Source organism: Ornithodoros turicata, chromosome 5 (assembly GCF_037126465.1).
Source record: "Ornithodoros turicata isolate Travis chromosome 5, ASM3712646v1, whole genome shotgun sequence".
NCBI lineage: Eukaryota > Metazoa > Arthropoda > Arachnida > Ixodida > Argasidae > Ornithodoros > Ornithodoros turicata.
This window is the reverse complement of record NC_088205.1, coordinates 36912907-36928948: the sequence shown is the minus strand read 5'-3', so window position 1 is coordinate 36928948 and position 16042 is coordinate 36912907. Positions and strand designations below refer to the sequence as shown.

At 44.8% G+C, this 16042-nt stretch overlaps 1 protein-coding gene across 1 annotated transcript; it reads right to left on the bottom strand.

Annotated features, from left to right (window-relative positions):
• Positions 1-390: 390 nt before the first annotated feature.
• LOC135395722 (uncharacterized) lies at positions 391-14187 on the bottom strand. Its single transcript, XM_064626816.1, has 4 exons — positions 13793-14187; positions 1620-1779; positions 1296-1544; positions 391-1215 (listed from the first exon to the last, which is right to left on the bottom strand). The coding sequence occupies exons 1-4, from the start codon at positions 14185-14187 to the stop codon at positions 391-393; spliced, it is 1629 nt and encodes a 542-aa protein (XP_064482886.1).
• Between the last annotated feature and the right edge of the window lie 1855 nt (positions 14188-16042).

The following is a 16042-nucleotide window of genomic DNA, read 5'->3' as shown; positions in this document are numbered from 1 at the left end:
AAATAGATGGTCTACTCAGTTGCACAGAACATACAAAGCATAACAGCATACTAATGTGCTTCAGATACCAAGATGCGGACAAGCTCCCATGGCCGAGAGAGGTAGCGCGCTAACCGACCGTGTGGAGACTGCGAGGTGGTCTGGGTTAGAGTCCTGACGCCTGCTGTGCTGCTTTGCATTTTTCCTGGGTTTCCCCGAGACATTCTTAGACGTTAACATGCACACTAACCCCCTTGTGCCGCACTCCTTCCTGCTGTCCATCTGTTTGCCTCTGTACACCTCTCATAACCAGAGTTGCATCACGGTGCTGCCACACAATTAAAATGCCGAAAGGAAAGCTAATTACAATAACTGCTGTGTTCACTTCATGTATGATTTGTGGCTGCTACATCACTGTGTGTCATCAACAGTAGGCTGCACTTTTCGAAATATTCCAGGCCTGAGGTTAGTTAGCACACATATTATGTGCATAATTTTGTCCATGTACATGGCAAGTTCTTGGGGAATTCTTGTATTTAAAATATCAAATATGCGTAGCCTCTGGATGACTCTTTCCACGTGGATTCGTATAGATGCAGTATCGTAGGTGGCATCTGCTTCTGCCTCAGTGAACTGCGGCTTGGTTGCAAAAGGAGGCATTACTAGTGTAGCTCCTTGCTGGCCAACACCCGTTCGGATTCCGGGAAAGCCTTTGTCAGCGAGTACAAGGTCTCCTGGTTCCAACAGTGGCAACACACCAGCTTCAACTGTGACGCTAGTGTCGTTGGCCCTCCCTCCGAATCCTGGGGAGAGGAAGGTGACCAGGCCATTCGGTGCTATTCCCACCCGGTACTTGATTGTGTATGTCCCTTTATAGTGGGAGTACCACATATTTTGTGCCTCCACACCTGGTGGTGTTTCAGCCTTCAGTTCAGTACAATCAATGATGACCCTGCAGTTTGGGTACAGCAGTGAAATACTAGGCGGCATAGTTGCTCGTATAGCAGCCCTGCTAGGCCAGAACAGCCACGACCTCGTTGCCGCACACAGCTTCAGAAGGATGGACTTAAATATTTTCGCTGCTGTGGTGCGGTGAATGCCGAAAAGTGACGCCAAACAGGAAAATGGCAGGCCGTGCTTCATCTTCATTAGAAAGAGTATGAGTTTGTCGTTGATGTCAAGTTCACGAGGGTGGCGGCATCTGTCTGGAAGCAGGCTCCGTAGGATGGCCAGGATCTGAAGAACAGATATAGCACAGGATGTATAAAGGAAGTGGGCTATTTGACTTTTTTATAACACTTGCACACACCACTTACCACGAGCGTCACGCCTGTAAGGTCCAGTAGCCGCTGTTCATCATCTACGATAGACTTGTAGCCACCGAAATACACTTCCTTGTAGATGGTCCCGGTGCCCTTCGTCTCGTACTGCACACCTGGGCACGCAGTCCCCACGTCCACTGTTGGCACGCTCTCAATTTGAGTGGCAGTACCGTCTCCATCCTTCTCACAGCAGAAGAACAGAAGCTTTGAGGTTTCTACTGAGTCCTCTGTCATTGTGGAAGCCTGTTGATACATAACACCATTTCAGTAACCATTATTGTGCAACAAGGTTAGTGCTGCAGAAATATATTGTTGTACCTCCACAAGAAATGGCTCATTATCTGCCTGAGTGACTGGGTCACAGTGGTGCACTTCATCTATTGCAGAAGAATGTTCGGTACAGACACTTTCTTCATCGACTGCATTCAGCAGCTCATCAAAGGCACTGGGGTCGGTGGTCTCCCTCCGTCGTTTCGATCTGCCCGAGGGGAGGCAAGAAATGAGCCCTAAAATCAGTATCTTTTCTGCCAGGGCTTAATTCGCCTTCGTAAAAAAATATCTGCAGCGCATAGCACAACTCAACAAAAATATCGATCATTGTGGTGAAACGACACCAGAGTATGAACACAACGAACGAAATAGCCGCCGATACCTTTCGTAGCGTGAAGCAGCGAAACTGGGCCTCTTCCTGTACACACTGGGGAAAATCGACGGATTGTAGGCAGGATGTCTTTCCTCGTCGGACTTTGCGTTCCCGATGAAATGTTTGCTGCATATCCGTGTATTCTTGCTTGGCTCCCAGGGCTTACCGGATACGCTACGAGACCCCCAAGTCTGTTAGCTAAGCAGACAAAACGAAAGAAAGTAATATACTCACGTTTGCCGGCGAACAAGCTGGATCCATGTGGCGCGTCGCTTCTTTTCGTAACTTTTCCAGGGAAAACAATAAAATTTCACCCCAGGTGGGTTACTGTAAGTCGCATTGCACCCCACCACGCAGCAGTTGACGTTGCTAGGCATTTAGGTGTTAAGCTTTACGTGCAAGTGCACGGAAAACCACGGAAAACTACTTGCTTACTGGCTGCCAACAGGCGCTAGTTCTCCCTCTTCTCCTACTGCCGGCGTCGGCCGTTCCGCAAGGTGGCGCTTCGTTGGAGGAGAAACACGTTGGCGAGGCCCATTCTCCTCTCTTACTTTTCTGGTCGGTATTCAAGAACTCTAAAAGGGCACAACAGTTAAGTTAGTCGTTATTGTGTGTGGGCAGAGGGAGATCTCGTATCCGACTTCGAGTCGTGTTTGTGACGTTGTGTGCCCAGTGTGTGCCCTTCGTCGCCCCCTGTCTCGGGGTTTTGCCATTATGATCCTCCCAGAAAATGTTTCAATGTTGCAAGGTTGACGTTAATAGAGGCCATCACGTTGTTCACCTTTAAAACGCGACGCTTGTTTGCCCTTCTGACATTTATATAAATTAAATAATACGCCAAGACTCAAAACCCCATGTAGCATGCTTTTTATACATCCGCCCTTCTTTCTCCAACATGCATAGAACAGAGGAAAGGGTAATAAAACCACATGACCACAGCAGTAATAGTACCCGCAATCTCTTTCGATACGATTGATACCAACACGCGTATAGCTCTGAAGCTGGAAGTATAATGTCGAGGACAGCGAAAAAAGAAAAAAAACGCACACACACGAATGGAGTGCTACTGGAAATTCAAAATCAGCCCCACTAGGGTTCATTTTCAAATTACCTTCCTTTATTTAATTTTTTCATTTGTTACCATTGTCCCCTTAATTGATAACTACATGAATGACGATGGGATGAGGTGATTCACGGCAACAAGTGCGGTAATTAAAAAAATTACTGCCCCTTGTTTATTTTTGCATTATTCCATAGACACCTCTGAGGTTGCTTTTTTTCGGGTATCCAAAAATGAAAAAAAAAAAAAGTTATAGATAGGCCAGTATTTCTTGCAGCCGACCACAGCAAACAATTCCATCATCACCACCCTCTGTTCATAACAACAAATGCCACACGGTAACGAGTAGGGAGATTGCCCATAAGAGAAATATATCAAAGCCGAGGATAATTCAGGTTGATTTTATAAGTTTGATTTTAGATTAAGATGATGTGTACAAGTACATAGAAGGCTGTGCTATTGCAACAATAATATTTTACGTTAACGGAAAGGTAACATGGATAGTAATAAACGCAAGCAGAATCGTAAGAAATAGTGTTGCACATAAAAGCGAAAGGAGAAATGTAACATGAAATTCACGAGTGCTTTCCTACACGCGAACTGCAAATTCCTGGATACGTAAATGCGCACTTTTTCTCTTTCTTACTTTTATTTTTCGTGCTAATTTCGTATTAATTTTACGTGCCATAAAGTTTGTCACCCACGCTGTTTATCCTTCAGATGGACAAACGCGTTTAACGATATGTTTGTAACGTTAACGTACTCGTGACCAGTGACTTTGCTCAGAATCGTGCACCCTTTGTTATCTCAACGTCAAATTAGGTTAGGCCAGGTAAGTTTTTGCTAGGTTAGGTTACGGTAGGCCAGTGTAGGTTGCGAGTAATTATCCGCCTTTGGCGTTTCTGTGGTGAACAATTGTACGAGTGGCCGAAAGGGACAGCACCACAACAAGTATGACGCGAAAATAAACTACTGTAAATAAATGTTATCTGACTATAAAATGCGCAGTTGCGTGCGTGAAACTAATACCCCTGTCACACGACAAACCGAATAACATTCCCATCGAATGACAACCGCGCCGAATCCCATTCGTTTGTCTTACATCGAGCTACACGAAGAAACAGAATGTCATTCGCAAATGATGTCACGATAGCGGTTCCGAAGGCGCTTGCCAATAATGATAAGCCTTTTGGCCGGTTTCTCCGAAGCGAAGGGGAATCACATTGCTAGGCTTGAGTTTGATAACTTCCTTTGTCGTGTCATTTTCGTAGAGTTCATCCAATGTGCTTAAACTCGCTATTTTTATGTGTCGGGTACCGTGTATCGTATCGTGCAGCATCTCGCATATGACTGACACTCAATGGGAACAGAGTATAGCTTCGAAATGTTAAAAACAGGAAGAGATGAAACATCTATTTATTATTTCCTACGATACAAGCTTTCGCCCGGAGCCCTTCTTGAGAATAAAGACTAGTGGGACGGGGAAAAGCGGGAACAAAAAGGTAAATGGTCGAAGAATGTTCAAAACGCTCAGCGTATTTGGGTCAGGTAGCTATGGAGGTTGAGTTCGAAAACCGGTTAAGTGTATATGCCTGTCTGTCTTGTATGGGAAGACCTTGAGTTTTGGGAAACAATGCTGACCAGTGGTTGTTAGTGGAATTTTGCGATTTGGAATGGTTCCTGATTTTCGTCTTTTTTTGCTATCCGTAAAGTTTGACTGTCTGATGGCAATTTTATGTGTGTCGTAAAATCATGTTCCAGCAGTAGAAATTTGCAGTACGAACATGTGTGGAAGCCTGAAGTTTTTTTGAAGGCTGTAAATTACTTATAGTATTATTTTCTCTATCATTCTACACATCCCATGCATACTGTGCAAAGTCAACAAATGCACTTAGAACATTTATTCTGTGTCTGTGAAACTGCGAAGGGGTTTACGCCGAAACATTCAAAAATGCACTCTTAAAAAAAACACTCGTGAAAAATCCGCGCACCAAATAAACACTGCGAAAATAAATCGTAGTTAGGCTTAAAGAGGGAATGTCCCGAATGCTAATTCAAAGCGATACATATGTTGTTTGCCATGCAACGCACAATTCGAACGTTTCTTAATGGCATTTCTAGCGTTATTAATGTTCTGTCATCTAAGAGGAGCTGGAAAAATTGAACTATCCAGCTTCACATTGCAGAAGACGACGCTCGTGTGAATACAGGAATAACAATGAATTCGAACACCAACATGCTGTTCCGATACGTCCACCCTGCTAAGCATAACGGCCGCTAAAATGTGAATTTCATTCGCTAAAAGAACATACATTTTATAGTGCACTGGAAATAAATATCTCGTTTTATGCAGGAAAATTCCAACAACAACTCATAGTGTTTGGACATCGTAGTTCACAACAACACTTCTACGACAACACTGCCGCATTTTGTATTAAAACGGTGCAGATGGCAAACCAACTCAAATTTGTGAATATAGCCGCTAATGCGCCGAAGACGCATGATATATTCCACTTATAACTTGCATCCGCCACATGGCATCACTGAAGCCCATCACTAAATCACAGTATTCTTGTGTTTTATCGACGCAAAGCTACAGGAAAACAGCGCAAGCGGCCATCTTAGGCAACCACAAACAAGTTATACCATTATAATGCCGTATACCTTCCCTGGCGGAGCAGGTTGCCAACGAGGTTTCGCGGAATGCAGAGGTATAAAAAAATAATCCTGAAGGTATAAACGTGGAACATAATACTTCTTTTATACCTACTGACAGCGCGCAAGGTATATCGTTGCAACATGACACTTATTTATACCATTTGAAAGGTATGGTCTAAACGACGTGACAAGACCCTCCTTTGCACCCCGTTTATCCCTTTTTAGCACCATTTTGGCTGACATGCAGCGTGAAAACGTGTGTTCTTGTGTCCTTCAATTTCTGCTGCAAGAGTAGCGCCGCCGAGGAATACTGGGCCACAAGAAATCCAGCGAAAGCATCGCTGAGCGTCACCGTTTCTGGATCTTCCAAATCGAGGCACCACAGTACGCAAATAAAACGCTTTTAAAAAACGATGTTCAATCGTAAAGTCTGTGCTGCTGTATGGGCATGTACTGAACCTACGTTGGTGCGGTGGTCGTTTTTTAAAAGCGTTGTATTTGCGTGCTGTGGTGCCTCGATTTGGAAGATCCAGAAACGGTGACGCTCAGCGATGCTTTCGCTGGATTCCTTGTGGCCCAGTACCTTCTCTTCCGTGATTTCGACCAGTTTGCCCGTCGATGAGTGTGTCAGCTACACAAATTGGTACTTGCGCTTGCTTCAGTTAAAGCATCGCTGAAGCAGCAACGTGTACAACAGGTAAGCTATGCAAAAACAACGTCGAGCAGACGCAGCTCATATTCGTCTTCCGCAACTCCGCAACAGGTCAGGCAGCAGGGATCAATTGAGCCAGCCGCCATATTGCTGGCTTAAAGTTATCACAACAGTTGGGAACATCAGCTACGGATATGTCAAGCAACAAACGGTGTTCGCTCAAGCGGTGACATCGGTGATCGAGGTTGGTAGTGGGCACACCTATCTTGTCAGAGTGCCATATATTTCGGATAGCGAAATGTTTTCAGGTAGTATTTCTGATTTGAATGCACTTGCAGGTCGTACGCCTGGTTCAGAGGTGAATTTTGCGTTGTGACATATTTATCTATGTGGGTCTAGAACAGACATGTACAAAATACTGCGCAAAAGCATTTACAATAAGATACTAAATACTGTACGTAAAAAAGTATTTAAAATAGAGTACAAAATACTCAAAACTGAAAATAATTTGATTAGAGTCCTAATACTATAAGAACTATTCAAGATACTCCTTAAAGTACTTTAGTATTAGCAGTAAGTGAAACGTGTATTCTGAACGCGTCTGTACAAATGAAAGGAATAAACTTCGTCCGCCATACTTAAGCATATTTTTTATTTGCAAGGTCTTTGTGTCAAGTAATGTTTGATGAACCTTGGTGAACTCAAGTAAACTTTGTTGATATGTTCTGACCCAAAACTTCGTAATCCCTCCTGTATGTCAGCACGGGACTTTCAACCTCTGGCGCGTGTTTATTGCTTTGGTGACTGGTATTTAAGGAAATAAATGCCGGTATTCTGTTGCACCTATGTAATTTTCTGGGGAATGGGGATTCACCTGGCAATATGGATACGAACCGTTTTCTGACGAAAGGGTCGAGCTATTGACAAGCAAGGCCGAGCGTGGGACCACCCTATTGTACAGAAGGATGCGCTAATTCCAATACAGATGCGCTAATTCCCGAAAAAAGAAAGGAAAAAGGGGTTAAGCTCCAGTGAGTTGAAAATCTGGACACGGCGGGGAAGTGTGCTGGATGCGGCTTGACGAGGAAGGAAAGTATTTTGAGTACTGAGGCAAATACTGAAAAAAGTATTTTAAATACTTAAAAATACTCGTCGCAAAAAGTACTGAGCAGAGTACCAAAATACCGGAAAAAGTATTTAAAATACTATATTTTGAGTACTCAAGACACTTACAAGTCTGGTCTAGAACGACGCATGGAATTAACTGCCGGTGACAAAATAAAGCTATGCTCAGTGTTGTGAAAGCTATAGCTAGGATGCTCCAGAAAAATCTTAAACCTGTTCTTTTTCAGTGAGGAAGTGGAAGCTGACTTACATGCCAATTACATTCCGCCAGACTAAGGGACTGTAGCACTCGCAGATGTGCAGCTTTGAAGTTTCCTATTGTGTAATAAACGTTCTCTGTTCGGTATATGCTGTCTTTACTGTGTAACCATCACAAGTAAATAAAAAAAAATCATATAATACTACCTGTAGAACCCAATAAAAACCTGCCACAGTGTCTACAGGATAAGCACAGAACAGCCCACTACATGCCAAAAATAATCCGAAATGTGTCCTCTGTTCGTCGGCCAGGATGTCCTGTAGACCGGTTCGCGCGGTAACATTGAACAAACTATGTTAGAACAATTTCCATCTGTGGGAAGTTTCCCGACATCCTGTGGACGTCTGGTTATCCGAGGACGTTGACATCCTGAGGTCGTACAGAATCTCGCCGGTCCTCGAGCAGGATCTTTTGTCTTGTTAAATCCTTAAGGTCAGCTACGCCGATATCCTAAATAGTCGAAACGGTTGTGATATTCTGAAAGCTCACATCCAACTCTCCCCAAAATGCACCTTCATTCTCCCAGACCGGTACTGTACCATGTCACAAAACAGATAATTCATTCCGAAACACACATGGGCGCAGCCATGTTTTATGACGTAGATTCATCCGAACGGGCGCTGTAACGTGTACGCGCCTTCGTACTTGTCAGTGGATTCCAGCTACGGCTTTTCGTGGCTTCACGTACCTGTGCTTGAAGATGGCGCACAGCCAGGTTCCACTGGTTCCGCGGAGAGTAACAGTGCAGCAGCTGCGAACTCATTCGTGAACCAAGCTCTGTGCGATGTCGTGACTGGAATTCGTTGTTTGTGTCTTGTGAGGAAATTGACTGACGTTTCGACAGCCGTTTCAGCAACAAAATGCCGACACATCGCTTCGTATTTAATAGTTATCATATAGAACATGATAAGCAATTTGTAAGATGCAACCATGTCTGCAGCATTCTCGACTACCCTTACAGTTAGAGACACGTTACCAAATGGTTCGAAAAGGCCAGTCTTACAGGGCCCGTGTAACTCGAGTCTTCATGGAAGTTATGCTTTAGCATAACCATCGCACATGAAGTACAATTATATAAGCGTGGACATCTATTATGTAGTGCACCATCTAATCTTCTGAACCATGTGTGTGGCTGCATACGAAGTTATTTTTTATGCACATGCAATAAACGATGCTAGGCTCTACCATCATTGTGCCCCTTTAACGTTGCAACCTTTATGTCTTGTGAACAGGGAATGTCTCACTAGAAAAGACGACACTTGTGTATTGTTTGTCAAGCAAATAAATCCCTTTATTTACATTTTTCATGAATTAGTAATGTTGGGACCTGGTGCAAATATAAATGTCAACAAGGAAAGTACTTATAAACTATTCCTATGTATATTCAAATGCAGATATGACAATTCTCCTTTTGTACCTCAGCACAGTACAGCTTCAAAATTAACGAACGGTACAGGACCAGCAATCTTAAAATATCTCGAGAGGGGAATCACATAAAGCTCCAATAATAGGCTGGACAATCAACGCTCCAAAGACAAAATAGTTCCAGAAAAATTTGAATAATTGGTTGACGTTTTGATGTGTACTACTATGTACAAATGATACATGAATGACCACGGTGGCGAGGTCATATTTGGCACAAAAGGCATTCACGGGCGACATTCAGGGAAACAGTGCTACAGTGTCTTGTCAACTCATCCCTTGTCTGTTTGAAAGCGATGGAGTCGTACCCCCTCTTATTTCATTATACGAGGTAGGATTCAAAAGTTCCCGGACTGAGCCTATAACTTAATTTTTTTTGCAGTAGAGCGACTACGATAACGTTTGTTAATACGTTCTCCCACTCTTGTAAAAGTGGTTTGACCCAAATCACGTGGTCGGTGGCTCGCCACGGCGTCGTATTTTGTAGGCAGATGCATTTAGTAACCGGCGATTGAAAGAAATGGCGTTTGCTGGGCAGAGAATTAACATCAAATTTTGTGTTGGCTTGGGAAAGAGTGCTACGGAGACTTACGAAATGTTGAAGCATGCGTACGGCAGTGATACATTATCGCGAACGCAAGCTTTTGAGTGGCATCGACGTTTTAGAGAAGGCAGGGAAAGTGCCGGAGGCGACGAACGCGTTGGCCGTCCGCACACTTCCCGCACCGCTGAAAACTTGACTTTCGCTGACTTTCTTGCGAAAACGAAAACAACTGTTTTGCCACATCCTCCTTACTCCCCTGATCTCGCCCCCGGTGACTTCAGCCTATTTCCTGAACTGGCAAGTCGCTTGCAGGGTCGTCGATTTCAATCTGCAGATCAAGTTAAAAGTGCATCGCAGGCTGAATTAAAGGTCATGGCTAAAAATGGATTCCAGAAATGTTTCGATGACCTTTACAAGCGATGGCAAAAGTGTGTTGTTGCGCAATGGTCTTATTTCGAAGGAGAATGTGTTTCAGCAATTTAATTGATAATACTTTTTGAGTTATAGACTCAGTCCGGGAACTTTTGAATCCTACCTCGTATATGTTTGTATTTTTATATTTATGTTTATACCAACCCTCGCTCTCTACCTTACAGTCTTATGTATTCTGGAATTTCGTAACTTGATGTTTGACCTGAAGAAGTGCAGCCTTCTGCATGAAATTCTTGTCTCATTAAAATTTAGATGCTCTCACCCGTCTTCTTTCTGTTGTAAATTTCTATCGCCGGATACTTGCACATTGCTCTTTTACGTAAGTAGTACTATTAGGTTGGGAGGGACGGGCAATGAGAAATGCTGACACCCCTGCAAGGGCAGCGCCACCGTCATGCCGACTTTTTCGCGATTTTTTCCCGTGCACGGCAGGTGGCGCTCGGGTGGAGGGCTGCTGCGGTGGGCGGCGCGTGTCCGGAGGGCTGCTCGCGCGTTTACCCTCATACATTTTTCAGCCTGGGCCAACTTCACCCGCATATTGTTTCCCGCGACCGGCCTGCGGCGCGAGGGTGGAGGGTTGTCCGCGCGCTTATCGGCGGGGGGAGTGCTGCGTGCGCGTTTACCCTCTCACATTTTTCGATCTGGGCGGACTTCATTCGTATTTTTACCCGCTACAACAGGTGTGCAGTAGACGATTTACATGCATGTATAGACATGCAAAGGATAGCCATACACAAAAGTACAAGTGAAAATATATTTATTAAAGCCAATGCTGTAATGTCAATCTGTGAACGGGAAAAATCTAGCCGCAAAAACTGAAGCAGAGGAAACACAATACACCTAATAAAGAATATACTTATTACAGGTATGATGCTAGCATTGAAGGAGTATCACACATCATACACAGTATTTTTTATTAGTGATAATCACGCAAGTTTTCAATTAAGCAGAAGGGGTAGCACATTTAACCAAAGAAGATATTTTTAATCAATATGATTACAATCAAAATTACAAATTTTATTATAAAAAGTCTCACATTATTATATGTGAGCACCATAGTGGAGTTTTAATTACAAAGTTCTGATAGATGCACGTAAGTGCAAGCACAACAGCTAATATTCCAATATGGCACATTTAATCAGATTCTTATGAAGTGATCGGTGGAGTTGGCGGAGGGCATTCATTTACTGTTGGACATTTTTCAACTTGGGCCGACTTCTCTAGCGATTTTTTTTTTCCAGCGCGCGGTGGGTGGTGCGCTGGTGATGGGCTGTCCGGGTGCTTACCAGTGGGTCGAAGGGCTGGGCGTGCTCTTATCGTTGCGCATTTTTGTCACCTGGGCCGACTTCTTTGGCGATTTTTTCGCTTGGGCTGACTTCGCTCGCAATTTTTTTCAATCGGTGCGTGAGTGGTTACATGCAAGTAGGGACATGAGCACTGTCATCCCAGACAGGCGACGATATCGTCACACCTAGGCCGACTTCTTTGGCAATTTTTCCCACTGGGCTGACTTCTTTCATAATTTTTTTCACTACAACAACGGTGCGATAGGCGGTTTACACGCAAGTAGGGGCGTACACACTGACAACGCTTGGGCCGAATTCTTTCACATTTTTTACGTTGGGCCGACTTCATTCGTAATTTTTTCCGCTACAACAGTTGCGCGGTTGACAGTTTACATGCAAGTATAGATATGCAAACGATAGCCATATACAAAAAATACAAGATGAAATTGATTAAAGCCAAATAGTGGCACGAACACCTCCCCTGATGCAGGTTCTGCCTGATAGCAGAAGAATGTTTAAGAAAGCCAACTTGAAAAAAAGTATGAGGCGAGGAGGAAGGAAGATGGAAAGAGGCGTGGGCACACGAGAAAGGGAATTTGTACATCAGATATCGCGCACGGTCCCCGGCTATCAACAGCCCAGCGCAGAATGAAAACGTGATGAATCAGCTCTGATAACTTTTCCCAAGCTTTGCTGTACTGCTGCTCAGAATTCTGGGCTGCTGCTCGTTGCGTGTGGAACGGGGTGATTGCCACTCGTAAGGCTGGTCCTGATCTTTTTTTTTTTTTGTTCTCTCTGTGGGGAATGGGGATGCCGTAGACGATGAGAAATGTGGGTCCTGGGGCGACTTCTGACAGAAATGTGCCGGCGTATGTGTGGCAGCGTTTGAGGACCCCAGAAATTATCCTACATTATGATGAAAAGAAATTATACTCTATGAGCTACAAAAATGAATTCAGTAACTGCACTTCACTTTGTTACTTGCACCTTGTTGTTGTGTTCGGTGATCACTGTATCATACGCTTCAGTTTGTTCTTGGCCTTATCATGAGGCCATTTCAATGCTTAATTCCAAATTTTGCGTGTTACCGTCTCTTCCCGGCACCATCAAGAAGGCGGTTACCAAGACCCTCCCCTAAAAATAAAAATAAACAAACAAACAAACAAGCGGAAGAGTGCTTATTTTCAGAACATCTAGAGGTGGCAGCGGGGTCACGTTCGACACAAAAAGTGATTGGTAAACCAACACCTCCTAGATAACGTCGGGCATTCTTGCATATCTTGGAGGTGTTGCTCAAATAAGTGTCAGAATCGAAGACAAAAGGAACAGAGATTTAATCGCAAACTGTTGATAAGATCGAAGGGACCAACGTACGTCATATCAAAGTTTCCTTTCATCGCACCAAGAGTAGAGTCGCGGTAACGTCCGTAATGTTTCTTGCAGAAAATCGCCATTCTTCTGGAATACTTATGGGCGTCTGATTCACATCATTGTGAAATGGGGTGAACACGACAGACAATTTTAGAAAAACGTTCATATAACGTGGCTTGCCTGAACCACTCAGTGGGTAAGATTCTGAGTCTTACATAACTGCAAATTGACGCCGACAAGCATGATAACCTTACAAACACTCTGCTAAAACTGCTTTTATTTGCTTGCTATTGATAAGGTGAAAAGGAGACTTAAACTAGCCAGTAACGACAGTCCTCGCAGTCCCATATGAAGGTAGTTTGTAATATGCGAGAAGTGGTAAAGGAAAACAGGGATGTAACTACAAGTTTTCTCACTCGTCGGAAGCACTGTCATGATTAATCCGCAGTCTCCGTGGGAAGTGCATTACTCGATATGACAGTTTGATTAAAATGCATGGAAAGCCGTGTGGTCCCCAGCTTCCACATAAATATGTTCAAGGGAAGCACAAATGGCGGCATAATGCTGGACCACTACTTTAATACTGCCGTGGTAGGAGAGCCATCGTGTTTCCCCCGGCTGGACTAGCTTGTGCGACATGCCGCCAAGCGCTTTTTCTGTCTCCTGGAGAACAGACAGCCGTTTATGGCTTCCCCGAAACAGACTGCAGAGCCTTCCGACTTCACTAAGCACGCGCTTAATTTGGCGACTTTTCCTGCAGCTGTGCACAAGAGCGAGTTGCAGTACGTGACTTCTGCAGTGCACGAAGGGTAAATCCGGTGAGTAGGCTTTAAGTCGTGGCTGAACTCCGTTAGTAGCCCCACTAAAGTTTGCTCCCCCATCTAATGAAGCTGAGGAAATGTCGCTAGGGTCCAGACCGAGCTTTCGAAGCTCTGAAATCATGACAGAGGTAATTGTTTCTGCATTCGTTGCCTCAAGGGGTGTCGCAGATACAAAATGTTCCTCAACTCGAAATTGGCCACTCGCGGAGGTGAGGCACCGCACGCAAACGCTAAGTATCTGACGTCCGTTAATATCGGTACACTCATCCGCGAGAACGGAATAGGGCTTCCGCGTCGGAATGCGGTCCTTGATGATACTGGCGACAGCCTCGCCGAAGGCATGAAGAAATCCAGTTATACTCGTCGATGACAGCCGATGAGCGTTCCGCGAACTGTTTCTCACAGCACTTGCAAGTGCATTTGATTTCTCCACTGATGCAGCCGATGCCACAAGGTCTGGCCAGTTTGAAGTGGTATGCGGGATTTCTGACCGAAACAAGTAGTAGGCCAGCTTAAACAAACTCTTCAGCACATCGGTTTGCATATCTTCCTGCTTTTTCGCCTGTATGATCAGCTGCGTCTGCACGTCAGGGGCTTGAGATCGAGACGCCATAGCTCACAATGCCATCAAATGTACCCGGCTTTTTTCATGCTTCACAGTTTTGTCAGTCAGTTTCCTTGATGACACCAAGAAAACCAGCTCCGTTACCCGTGGTCCTGTCCTCTTCGCCGCATTTTCAAGACACACTTTGCACCTGTACACGTGGGGTGTCATTTCCATCCACTTGTGTCTCTCGAACAGAGATGGTTTTCGGGTGTAGCCTTGGCAGGTCGCGACTTCCTGGTAGCTGTGTTCCTTGTGTTTCAGGTCGTTCTCCGGATGTAGACGACTGCTGTAAGTCGGCGCAGGCAGCGGATGCATCAACAGGCCTCTCACATGGATTTTCTTGGTCCTATGATACGGCACAGAGAAAGCGAGTAGTTGCTTACAGGTTTGACTTGAAACGGGGAAACTCAGAGTGCCCTCCATAGCATTGACGACCTGAGCGGAAAGTTACCCTAGGCCGTACTCGTATTGTCGCCTGACTTCTCGATCTATCAGTGATTAGTATAATTAGAATGCGCCTTGGCCCCCGTTGGCCCCGTTAAACAATCAAACAGGCAGCGGCGGACATCACTCACTCAGGCGAACTAACGCTAAGGGAGTCACTGTAACGCTTACCGTGCTCGACACATTTCGCTCCCTTTCCTCTTTCTCTTGTGGCACCTGTTTCTTACACCAAGCCTCAATGGATCCTTGGCCGTGAGCTCGTTTCATTTTATCTGCAGCAGAGCAAAGCCACTGCCACCAATGCACACCTTTGCCTCGAAGATGCTCGTCGAAGAGAAGCGGCGCGGCGTCTACTCCTCCGAGAGTAGCGTTCAGTTTTTCTCCGCGCGTTTAAGAAACGATATGCTGTCGAAACTGGCAACGCGCTTATGCCCATGAGCTGCATGTGTTCGATGAGGACGCGTGTCAGGACAAAAAGTACTGTACTGCTTCCGATACGCGGTCTCGGGTTATGGTGGTTGGTGGTGACGCGCCTTGTGGTCTCTCGTGGTAAATCGTGTCATGTGCTTAAGTGCCTTTATTTTCCCACAGCACATCGAGGCCTGAGCCTGAGCTTTCCCTGCAGTTTTGAAAATTTTCCGCTCCGATGTCATCGCAGCGCATTCTACATATTTTTCCACAGCACATCGAGGCCTGAGCCTGAGCTTTCCCTGCAGCTTTGAAAATTTTCCGCTCCGATGCCATCGCAGCGTATTCTACATATGCTGAAGAAAACAAGAAAATAAGTTACAAAGCGTCTCACTCAACATCAAAACCCAAAGATGAGTCTAAAAACACCGCGAATCACAACGAGCTGCAGTTTCTTTCACCTTTCGCAGTTTCTTTCACCTGCTACGCGGAAATATTAAGAAAAGATAGAGAGCGTCATATAACTGCTTTTTTTTACCCCTTGGAGAGGAAGCAGCGGGGAAGTGTTGGGGGGGTTCGGAAAATTTTTGGGGGGTTGTTGGGGGTTGTTAGGGGGGTCTGGATAAATCACTGGCAAAGACAACCGATGAAAGTCAGCTTAGCAGCTCAGGTTCTGAGTATGTCGGATGCCATTGCAGAATGCCGCACTCAAGGAATGTATGGATTTGCAGAACAACAACAACAACAACATAGATGAATGGATGATGATGATGTGGATTTGCAGAAAATCCGGACACAGAACTGTTTCTCCGAATCATTAACAATATTTTCGACGTCTTGAACTCAAGAACAACAACAACAACTGATGACGATGAAAGAAGTATGCACCGGAAGCACATAAAAGCCACTGTGTTCAGTTAACAGCTCTTCCGTTCAGTCCCTGTTCAAGATTGCACATGCCCAAGAATTAGGGACAAAACGTAAAGCAGGCTTCGCCTAAAACGTCTCC